Here is a 12,337-nt window from a genome sequence, read left to right as displayed (position 1 = left end):
ATTGGACTAAGTGATATTTTGGTCTGTTCTTACTGATAGATGAGATTCATAATCCTGGATAGATGTAAGTTACTAGTTTTTTTAAAAAAAAAAAAAGGGAAAAAAACCCGAAACCCACAACAAAACACACCAAGCCAAAAACCCAACCCAAAAACCCACCACCACCACCAAAGAAATACTAACAAAAAACCACACACAAAACAAAACCTTTGGTAGCTCCTAATGCTAAGAATCTAGCCATTGCAAGTTGTGTCACTCTGAATACTCAAATTTGAGAGTTGATTCATAATACCTTTACCTTCTCATTTAAGTCAGTCTCTTCCATGTTAACGTTTCTTCTGTGTACCTACATTTTTTTTCCTAGCATGCTTAAATTTGCTGCTTGCAAAAATAGAGGAGTATTGTCCCTGAGTTTGGAACTACAGGACTTTATTAAAAGATGTGGGTTTATGTGCAGATAGAGCAGGAAAATAACTTTTAGCAGCTGTATGTAGTATTGTGTTTGTATGTACTATGTGTTTTAGGTAGTACAATGTGCAAGACTTCAGACCGTTACTGTGAGACTGAAGATACTTTCTCTAAGCCACTTAAAGTGCTCAGTATCTTCTCTTGAGAGAGGGAGGGAAGCAGTTTCAGCAGTCTTCACTTGTTGAATAAACTGTGCACTAGCAGTGTTGATGTGAATATGCTCATATGGTTTTAAGTAAATGGTATCCAAGTACTTGTCTGAAGCCCTGGGCATTTCAGGTGTATGAAATACAACTTTTTAGAACTACAGCATACTGCAGCTGCTTACCAGATCCCTTACAGGCAGTGTAGCAGTTTGTTTTACACATCTTCCACCGAAGCTCTGGAAATACTTGTATCTTGTCTTGGAAGGTAGAGATGAGATTTACTGTTAAGACTGAAAAGAAATCATAACTGAAATGCAACATTATAGAAATAGTTTATTATGTCTGTTTAATGCATTTCAGTGTAAAAAAGGTACATCTTTTAGAATAGTTGCAAGGAGTTATTAATGAGCTGTTACTCTGTAATGTGTAACGCTGCTTTTTATTTAACTTTAGCAATTTCTTTAGGGGAAAAAACATGAAGAAATTATGATTAGGAAGATGGGGATGTTCTAGCGATGCTTTCCAAGATTTTAGATATGTTGTAATCTTTCAAGAGAAATAAAATAAGAAATGTTTATAGAATTGGGTAGCCAGCTGTTTACTGTCTGATTACAATAGTACACATGCTTTTGGAATGTGTTTTTGGAGGCATCCATGTTACTTACCTGTACTCAATTAAAACTTATTAAAAGAGACTAAAAAGCTCTATTTATCTATTAGTTAATTGATGGGTAATACGACTTTTAAAGCTAATGCTTTTAATTATGTTGGGACCTTATTAAGTAGCAATGATGGGGAAGCCTGGCAGGTTGGCTAGGCATGGGAACTGGTCTTGAGCAAAACTATAGATTACTGTGGATTGCAAAATTGGATGGATTGGAGCTGTGAGGGCAGAAGATTGGACAGGTATTGCAGGAGTGGAGAGCAAGTAAAATGCAAGAATGGGCAGTTAATTTAAGAGCCACACTTCCTACCCTGCATGCTTGCAGCCTTGTTTTCCTCCACTTAAATGTGAACATGACTATAGGAAACAGTCTGACTATGCGTGGAACTGAGGCTGTAAATCCATGTGGTTATAGGGATTTGGGCCTAGTAGCTAACTAATTTTGAAGTCTAAGGAATAGTACTGTGGTTTTGAGGACCATCTGTGTTAACTTAGACAATGTGATGAAAGTGTAAGATGGCTTCCATTAGTAGTTCCCTAGATTCTGCTGCATTAGTAAGATTTGTAATTGAACAGGCTTTTATTTTTATTTATAAAAACTTTGTTTCCCAGCATGGAAATAGGAGCAGCAAATGTAAACAGCTGCATGCACTTGGGGCACCACCTAGTGGGAATCCATCAATTTCTTTTGAATTTTGGTATTTCACTTTGAGTATACTGCTAAATCTTTTTGCCACTTCCTAGTGCCAGTAGCTTTGCTCTTGGCAATACTCCACTTCAGTATTGTTGTACAAATATTTGCTTTAATGATTTTTTTTTCTCCAATTATTTCAGTTTTGTTTATGACTAGCAAAAATGATTGCACAGTGAACTTACGAATAGCTGCATAGTTTACCTGTACTTATTAATTTTATCCTACGTATTTTGTAATCTACATCTTTTCCAATCTTGAGTTGTCTGTTTCAGCATGATAGAAACTAAAGTTTGGGTGTGAATTCCTGAATAGGAATGTATGAAAAGAACTGCCTAAGGATACTTGTGGCTGCCTCTTCTGAACAACACTATGCAATTTAAAAAAAAAGAAAATGAAACACAACTCACTCTTACAAGTAAATCATGAGACAGGAGAAATAAGAGTAGGGTTTTTTGGTTTAATATTTGTTTAAATATTATCTAAACCATAGTATTTCTAAGAAGGCTAACATATCCTTTGTAAAAAGTCTATGCATTTGTATTTAAGTATTATCTAGGGTTTATTCTATCTGTCTTATGAGATTTGATAGCACAAGTTGGATGGCTTAAAGGTAAGTATTGAAAGTGCCTGCAGGACGTGTGTGTGTATGAAGAAATTCTCCATTGCAGCACTGCTTTGTAAGGCTGAATATAGAGATGGGTAGAAGAGTATTCTTTTGACTGAAGTCCAACACTAGAAGCCCAAATTACATGCAACTTTAATTTTTCCTGTGCTGAAGTACTTATAGGGAGTTTTTAGCTGAACCAGAATGACTTTATTACAAAGTGTTGAGTCTACTTGTAGAGAGGTTCTTCTTACCATTGTTTCTTAGTGAAAGGAAGGGAAGTTCTGCTATAGTACTTCTCCCAGACCGACCTGAAAAGAGTACTAATGATCATATAATAAATCACATATTAAGTGTCATCAAATGTATTCTACATATTTCTGAATATATTTAGGGTTATTTGGAAGGGGAAAAGGAAGCAGAAAATAATAAGGTTTGAGATGGAGACTTCACACTTAATTTTACTTTGGATGCAAACTTCTACATCTTAGTAGAGAGCAACTCTGTCAGAGTAAGGTTTTTAAAAACCTTAAATGTATAACCTGTACAATTTTTTATATTGATAACTAGGAGAAAATAATTGTAAAGCTAACAATACTCTCAAGTGCTCTTGGAGTTCAGTGCTTCAGCTATCTAAACATTTGCCTGAATGGTTTTGAAGAGAATGGTACTAAATGGTACTAATCTGTCTTTGGCATGTCTCGTCTTTAAATATAGAAACTTGCCAAAGGCTTCTAGATGTGGTGGGATTAAGAGGAAGGTGGTTTCTTCCTCATACTGCTAGTAAATCAAGAACTGCATAGAGGAAGTTGTGCCTGACTTCAACAGAATACAGAAGGTTTTCTTTTGAGGCATGCTAAGAAGGATGGTATTTGAGGAGTTAGGGGTGAGGGTAATCAGCCTGTTCTAACCTACTCCTGATAATTATGTGCTGAAGGTTTTTTTTTCTCTGTTTTTTCTCCTATTGTTTCTAAATGAAAAAGGTAGCTTCTGCTGGATGTATAAAATGAATAATCTAATGATTTCTGCCAGTTAAACACATCTCCAGAACACAAATTTCAGTCTTTCCCAGTGATTCTCTAATTTTCAATGATTACCCAGTTCATCAGCCTGAATGCTGGAAAATTGAATTTGAGAAATGAGAGGCAGTTCAAGCTAAAATTGCTTCACACCTTATTTTTAAGAAGGCTCTTCAAGTGTATTATGTGAAGACAGAATTTTAATTGACAAAACATTCAGATGGAAGCATACGCATTTTGCAAGGTAATTTATAGCCGTCTATTTAGTTATTGTTACAGCAACTCTTTTCAGGAACTCATGCTAAAATGACTTAATAATTAAGAGCATAATTGATACAAGGAATATATGCTTGTAAATGAGTGTTGCAACCTTATGGAAGGCTTCACTTTATTTTACAATATACTTTTTTTTTATATGAAGGTTCTGATTTGCAACCAAAAAGCAGAAAATAAAAGTACTGTCTTTAGTAAAGTACTACAGTTAGTGCTTAAATGTGTAAACAAAGTTAGCTGGGCAGCTGCAGAACAATCTCTTAGTTGCTCTTCAGTACAGAATACTGGAAAAGCATTCTGTAATTACACGTAATAATCTGTCATCGGCCAAAATATTATCGGGAATGGTTGTGTCAGTCTCTCAGATTTTACTATTTCTGATGTTTTAATAAAAGTTGGGGGAAAAATAAATCCAGTTGTGTGAAGCCAAGCACGGATTTGTTTCTTTCAGAAGTAAATGGCTGTGGAACTATATTTTTAGTGCTTTATATTACAGACATCTTTTCAACACAGCCAAGAAAAACAGTGTTACTGTGGTTAAAATGTTTGGCTGGTGCCTGGAAATCTGGATTCACATTGTGGTTTGTCACAAATTCTAGGGCTTAAGGCAAATATATAAAAGTAGTTTCTTTTGCTAAAGAAGTTAGTCTTAAAGTAGTTTTCAAACATCGTTTTGACTATAAACTTGTGTTACCCTTATATACTAAATTATTAAAATTGTGTGTTGTTTTTTTAAGGAGCAAAAATCACAACTTTGAACTTGTGAATATTGTTTTTTAAATCTGTTTTTATCTTGGCTATATTTTTTTGCCAGTCTATCAAGACTTGATTTAAAGTTTGTTGTGGATAAATACATAAGTAGTCCTAACATATTCCTTAGGCAGGCAAAAACTAAAGACAGATTTGAAGAAGGCACGACTTATGCCTGAAACTGGATAAGTAACTTTTCTTACACTCTACATTGCTTATTATTTGACAAACAGCAGTTAGATTTTTGTAGTCCAAAACTATTTAGAGTACACTTACATATTGTTGCAAAATCAGGATGTATTCAGCTCTTCAAATCTGCTGTTTTCTCTCAATTTCCTGGAAAGTACAAGAGGACTTCTTACTGAGGAAAGCACACCGCCTTTGTTCTTGTTCCATATGTATCATAAGCAGAATCTGGAACAAGGAATGTAGAGTCCATTTAAGTTGCTGTGTGTATCATCTGATGAACTTTTACAGCCAGGGAATAAGAAAGAGCTGTTGCCTATTCTCTGCGTCTGCATATGCATCTTACATATGTATGCTACTCATGCTCCCATATCAGGGGAAGCAATTGCAGAAATGGATCAGCATCGTCCACCCATCTTCTCCTTACACTCAAATCGGGGCTACCTCCACTGCTTGCCGAGGCAAAGACACTGTGCGGGTTGAAAATAATATGAACTAAATTAGTATTGTATAAGGGAAAATTGATATTAAATACACTATGATCTTTGTACATTAAGCGTTCCATATGTGTCCAACTGCACAGTTAAGTAGGACGAGCACTTAAATGGATAGTCTCAGTGACACTAAAGACTGCCTGCGTGAGCTATATTTGCCTTTTAATGCTTTGTATATATCCCCTCTGTCATAGCTCCCTGTAGACATATATACAAGAAATACAATAAATTGTAACACTAAGGTTAGTTAGTGTAGATTTTGAACTTGGATTATACTGTAAGTCATGATGAAAGGCTTAGTTGGCATGCAGAAGTATAAAAATAAATGAAAAACCATTTCCTTGACCATGTAGTTACATGTTGTAAATCCTTGTTTTGTCCTGTTTGCCTTCGGTTTGTGCATTAAAGGTCAGGGGATGTCATACCCTAATAGAAGCATATGGAACTGAAGACTTTTCTGTTAATTTTGTCAACTGTTTTTAGATGCAGAAAACTAAATTGTTTGATGCAAACATAAAATAAAGTCAGAAATAGTTGTATCTTTAGTGTAATGAATACTCTATGGATTTTAAAGTTGCATTGTTAATAGGATAAAACTTCATCTATGAATCCAAGTATAGTATTTTTTCTTCACAATGTAGTTAATGGCACCAAAGAGGTATTAAATGATTTTCCTTTAAACTTAATTTTTGGGGTAGCTATACATACACAGTAACTAGGCAACTATGCTTTGGGGATTTCCACACCTGTTTTTTTCCTAAACCGGAAATTTAAATGCTGATTTAGGATGGCATCACCTATCAAGCAAGTCTGACAATTTGTGGTGAATCTCAAATCATTTTAAAGTGATCCAAGAAAGAAAGAAAATGTATTTTGTAATTATTGACTGGAGGAAAAAGTTAAGTGGGGCTTTTGAATACAAATGCTAAGTATGACTTCAGTTGGATGTATCTGTTGAAAGATGCAGTTTCATGAAATTGAGCTTTAGCAAGTGAAAGGATGGATCTCGCTTTGAATTCTGGCTAATCAACAATCAAGAAATAAGTTAATGGTGAATTAACGTACTTGAGCAGAACTGTGGTTTTTTTCCCCTTTCCCCTGAAGTTTGGAAAGGGTGACCTTAAGTTCTGAACTGCTGTTCTGTTACTGAGGGAATGTGTTTGGGTGTGCAAAGCTGGCTGCGGATAGTCTTGGAGTGAGTCCTGTATGAAAAGAACCAAATTTCTTTGTAGCTTGGGCCTATGCTGTTTGTCTAGAAGGGGCTATACTGCTACTTGTGCCTGGATTTTTCTCGTAAATCCATAGGGCTTGTCCTAGAAGAGAATCTCGGAAGGAATAGGTATAGTGTGAGCAAACGAGAGCCAAGGATTGGAGTGGAAGAAAGGGGCAAACTGAAGTGACTGTGCATTGAAGCATACATGGCTTTATTTTAAATCCAAGATTATGGAAGGCTTATGTTGAATCAGAATTTAAGTGAGCAGGGATCAAGAGAGATACATGTATTAACCTTGTTATTAGTTAGTCTTTCCTAAGCATCTTTTTCTGTATATCACAAAATAATCAGTTCCTCTGAGAATTTTTCAGTTTGGGTAACAATGAGAGAAAAGTGTGAGTTGTTGCTCATCAGTAGTAATAGGGGGTCTCAGTTTGGTCTTACACATTTAGCTGTGTGGAGGTACAGTTGTTTGAGAGGCATAGCATTAGGGTTCTTATTGTTAGTAGCCTGGATGGACATGTTAGTAGTGTTGTATAAGGTAAGCACTTCTGGTGATCTCAAGCTAGTATTCCTAATGTTAAGCATTTGAATGTACTTTTCACTCCAAATCTGGCCCTTTCAAACCATCTGTGCTTCATACTAAACATATTTCTGCAAACTTTGTAGCATAAATGCAGTTCACGATACAGTGAAGACTTTGTGCTACAGCTGGAAAAAGAGCTGGTCCAAGCCAGGCTGAGTGAAGCAGAATCGCACTGTGCCCTGAAGGAGATGCAAGATAAAGTTCTAGAGATGGAAAAGGTAAATCAAACCAGGACCTTCTGTATAAAATAGCACTAGAAACAGAATACAGCTCCCTGTAATTCTTTGCATAATTGTGCTCTAGAATCTTCTCTTCTATGTTTTCATGATTGCAAGATGCCTGTCAAACCTGAAGTTAATATAGCAAAAAAACTAAGATCTGCTTGCACTGGGAAAGGTTTGTGAAGAACAGATCACTTTTCTCCTGTTTCTGAAGCCCACTGCAGTGGAAAACTTGGGTTCTGGTGGAGTCTTTACAATAAACATCAATTGTTTCAAAATTATATCCTGCAACAAGAGCAGTAGGCTTAGGGTGAGCATTGAGGTGATGTGAAACTAAATAGTCTGGGAGATGAGGAGGAAGGAGTTCAACATTCCCGTTCCCAGGTCTTGAGTTCTTGAGTGCCTTCCACTTCGTCCCATTATGGGCAGGGAAAGAATACCTCCACTGTATAGTATCAAAGTCTCTACTGCTTTTTGGGTGCCATCCCAGCATGTAACTTACTGATGCCAGAGTTCGAGCTGTACTCAAACCAACTGTCAAACACTTACCTTTCTTTGAAGAAAAACCTAACTGCAAAATAAAATAGGAAAAAAGGAAAGAAAAAACTCACTAATTGACCTAAAATAAAGCACGCTCTTCAGATCCTGTTGTATTGGCTTTGGAAATTGTTTCTTCATGGAAACTTTAAAGAGCTGTATACTCAGGAACGTGGCGAGAACTTACTAGCTAATTAGATTAACCCATTGGAGTCAAGATTTTACTCTTTTAATTATCTGAGGGGCTTGATGGGAGTCTGACAGGCTAGTAGTGTGGTAGTTTTTACTGTACTGAACATTGGTGAGAAATCAGGATCTAAGGTATTTTTCAACGTTCAAAAAGAGACTACTTTATTTAACCTTCATCAGCATGAAGATTGCATACACTGAAAACTTACATGTGAAGAAAAACTGGAGCAGCAGTGGAAATTCCAGTGTACTCAGATGTAAAATAGTATTTCAATGTGTCCATAATGCACATGAGAAAGTGACTGAAGTTAACTCCCTCAAATGCCTACAAATACAGCTCTTTACTGCTGTTAATGATGTGTCATGTAATCTGGGAAAACTCTGACTTGCATGGCTATACTGACAGTGATGTAAACATTCAGAAACACACGCTATCACTTCCTATATTTGCCAATACTTGGAGGCCATGATTTGAAACACAGAGATGCTAATAAATGGCTGTTTTGCTGTGTTCTGTTAATATTAATAACGTACTTAACTTTCAAAAAAACCTGGCAACTGTCACAGTATTACATATCTACAAAAATACTTCATCTTACTGAAAATTACTACTGAGATATACAGTAGAAAGTGATGAAGCACAGTTCAACTTTGAGTATTTGGTGTCCAATGATTTGATGTAGGGATATTGTAGTTAGGCAGACTGTCCTTCTTCCTCCCCTCTGTTTCTTTCCCAGACTTCCATTATTACACTTTTGTCACTGTTTTACTTTCCTCAGGTCACTCCTGCCATGTGTTCTCTTGTTTTCTGTTTAGCTTTCTCTAGTCTTTCCACTTTTTCCTCATGTGTTTTTGTAAACATCCATGCACTTTCATCTGTAAGATCTTTTCTTGACTGGTTGTTGTTTATAAATATTAATGGATGGTTCCTTTGTCAACATATCTTTTCTCCTTTTCAAAGGCAGATGACCTACTTCCCAAAAAATAAATTTCCATTTATTATTTTTCCTGTAAGTGTCAATAAAAGTTATAATTCTAAAGGTATAATTTCAGTTCCTCATTTGCTTTACTTTTATCAACTAGCTCAAAATCTTTCAGATTTCTCTCCATATTTTTGATCATTTACAAAAAATAGTGTAAATAAAGCTTTGTTAGGGATACCATCCGGGGAAATCTGGAAGTCAGAATACCTAAAACTACCTTGTCAATTTTTTTCTGTAGTTGGCAGTTGGAAGATACTTATTCACACTCGCTATATCCAGGAACTTAGATTCTTGAGGGATTTTATTTTGCAAGGGATGTGTAATTAAGAAAGTTTGGTTAGTAATAAAAGTTATCTTTCCATGTCCATGTTCTTGGAGTGGGTCTCACTAAGCACAATTTTATTCAAATACATATTTAAGAGGATGGTCCTTGTTGCAGAGGAACAGCTCTCTCCCTGATGAGGAAAATGTTGCTAGACTACAAGAAGAACTGATTGCAGTAAAATTAAGAGAAGCAGAAGCTCTGATGGGCCTCAAAGAACTAAGGCAGCAAGTCAAAGATTTGGAGGAACACTGGCAGGTATGGGTAGCAATACACTTAATTTTTATTTTCTATGAATGATGATAAAGCAAAAGGCTACGAAATTTTGAAATGTAGAGATCAAGTAGAAACTAGTGATTGTGGACCAAGCCACTGAGGTGAGAAAATCTTTAAATGCAACTGCCACAAGAAACTTTACTTCACAAGTACATTAGAAATTGTTCCCTAGTTGTTATAGATGGCAGACAGCCTGTGCTACCAGCTAACCATTCTGGTAGAAAGGAAGTACCTGATCAGTATTCCTGCTTCACTAAATGTTAGTAAAGGGTAGAAATAGGCAAAAGTCTCATGATAAACTTGCAATTCACTGACTTACTGTAGTTGGGAATGACTGTCTTCAGCTCTTTTATTGTCTATTCTTAAAACTAGGAAGTTTGTATGGGTTTCTAGTTTTTAGGACAAACAGGAGCAGCACTACAGCAACTTGTCCCCATATAACTCTGAAACCTTAAATGAAATAAGGGAACACCCGGAAAGATCAGGCATTATCAGCAACAGCATGCTATTTTTTTTAGCGTCATCTAGCTCGTACCACTGGAAGATGGAAAGATCCTCCCAGAAAAAACACAGTGAATGAGCTACAGGATGAGCTGATGACAGTCCGATTGAGAGAAGCAGAAACTCAGGCTGAACTGAAAGAGACCAAACAAAGAATGATGGAGATGGAAACACAGGTATGTTACTGAACAGCATGTGTGAATTGAGCTGAATGCTGGCAAATTGTTATCAAATGGTAGATACCTGGTGATGATCTTTTACCATCTACAGGCATGACTTCAGTTCCAAAATGTGATTTTTTTAATGCTGTTAGACTAGGAGGGAGAATCTAGTCCATAAAGTCCAACTTACTTTAATGTCTCTTCTTTAGTCTTTTCAGGACTAAGCTGTCTGCATTTCTCATTTGGACTAATTGGTAGACTCTGTGAATGCGTGTGAATCTTAACTCATTAAATTGTAACTGGTGTAACAACAAAAGTACTTTTAAGGTGTTACAAATTTCACAAACCTAATTGATGATTCTGATAATAGTCATTGTAATTCTTTAAATGGCAGTGTTTTCCTTCTTCTGGTGAAATTGTCTATACTAGATAATCCACTGAGGTCATGAATCTGTTTACTAAACTGTGGACTCTCAGCGAAACAGCTGCATGTTGTCAGGTTTTTTTAGCAGAAGCTTTACCTTTCGTGTGCCAGAAGAGAAAGCATGATTCACCATTGCTGAGATTTTGTGCAGAAAAGACAAAAAAAACTTGCCTGCCACGATCTTTCTTGTGTAACTAGGGAATAAGTTGTTATTAAGCAAACAAATCTGACATGAAAGTGCACTAAAGTTGGTGAGTTAATATTACATTAGCGAACTCTCAACTGAATCAATAAGCACAATGTGCTCTTGATTGAGAAGAATTTGTAACAGACTTTTAAGAAATCTTCCCACGAAATACCTGCTAAATGTAACTGTTACTTGAAGGAGACCTATGCATCCAAAAGGCTAAACAAACAAAAAAACCTTTTACTTGACAAGCTTCAGCAATCCCAGAAACTAGCAGAGCACGTAAGGATGTGCTACTGAAGAGAGATGAGCTAACTGCAAGGCATATGGTGGCTTATTTCTGACACAGGCACCACTTTTTCTATACCAACTGAATAAAAGTTTCCTCTTGTCTTAACTTTTAAAATTTTCATTGAAGAGTTAATACTGTTTCACTACAGTTAACGTGCTTTTGTTTTGTTTTGGTTTTTTTTCCTATCTGTGTATTTATTTTAGTCAGTAGGGGGCATAGGTATCCTGCTGTCTGGACTACATGTATTAAAGGCACAAGACCTTTAGGTACTTCTCACTTGAGTGTTATGCATCGAGTCTTTGTATATGCTTATGCTGTTTAGCTATCATTTGACAGAAATGCAATGGTTCTTGTGTTGTGTACTGGTCTATGCACAACTTCATATAAATGTGGTGTGACTTGTACTAATGCACTGATCTTAATTAAGGTGCCATGTTATTTTCAGGAATTCACTGGATGGAGAAATGTGCATGTCTTATTTCTGACATACCTTATGTTTCTTGGATGTATCAGCTTGTTGCTGTAGTTGGGATACAAGTTCATAAAATCTTTGACTTACCTAAGCAAGAGATTGGGAAAAACAGATGTACAGGAGCTTCGCAATAATGTTCTTAGAATGAGTCATCTGTTGTTTAAGAACAATTTGAATATCCTGGTCATAAACCAAATGTCATGCAAACTTTTCTGATTACAGTTAGAAAATTCTGAATGCCTTTTCATCAAAAGTGTTCTATAATAAATGATCTATAAGTTTTTCTTGTCAGACTTCAGGGAGTTAAATTAATATCAAAGGTCTTTCCTTAATATGCATTTTCTTTCCTTTTTTTTGTCATAAATCTCAGAATCAGATCAATAGTAACCATTTACGAAGGGCAGAGCAAGAGGTTACTAACCTACAGGGGAAGGTACAGTATCTTTCTGCACAGAACAAAGGACTTCTTGCTCAGTTGAACGAAGCAAAACGTAGACAAGCAGAGATTGAATGCAAGGTAAATAACATGGTGAATAGACTATTTGTGTGCTAATATATGTGTACTTTCTAGTCTTGTCCGCTGTTGTTGGATAGAATTGTGTCTTAACTGAGAAGCAGAAATCACAAAACCAAAACTTTCTTTTACTGATTTGACAATATCATCTTGAATTTACC

At 36.0% G+C, this 12,337-nt stretch overlaps 1 protein-coding gene across 24 annotated transcripts in view; it reads left to right on the top strand.

Moving 5' to 3' along the window:
- The window catches only part of EVI5 (ecotropic viral integration site 5), an 85,646-nt gene that overhangs the window by 31,880 nt on the left and 41,429 nt on the right, over positions 1-12,337 (top strand). For all 24 annotated transcript variants that reach the window (XR_012674507.1, XR_012674504.1, XR_012674503.1 and 21 more), the window contains 4 exons: positions 7,181-7,315; positions 9,467-9,607; positions 10,144-10,302; positions 12,033-12,179. Coding sequence is in view for 19 of the 24 variants with exons in the window: in XM_075156288.1 (XP_075012389.1) it covers positions 7,181-7,315; positions 9,467-9,607; positions 10,144-10,302; positions 12,033-12,179 (582 nt within the window). In the remaining 5 variants the exon portion in view is untranslated. The remainder of the gene's footprint in view (positions 1-7,180; positions 7,316-9,466; positions 9,608-10,143; positions 10,303-12,032; positions 12,180-12,337) is intronic.

This window comes from Calonectris borealis, chromosome 8, assembly GCF_964195595.1.
Source record: "Calonectris borealis chromosome 8, bCalBor7.hap1.2, whole genome shotgun sequence".
Classification (NCBI taxonomy): domain Eukaryota; kingdom Metazoa; phylum Chordata; class Aves; order Procellariiformes; family Procellariidae; genus Calonectris; species Calonectris borealis.
The sequence above is the reverse complement of the archived record's forward strand: the minus strand, read 5'-3'. Positions and strand labels throughout refer to the sequence as shown.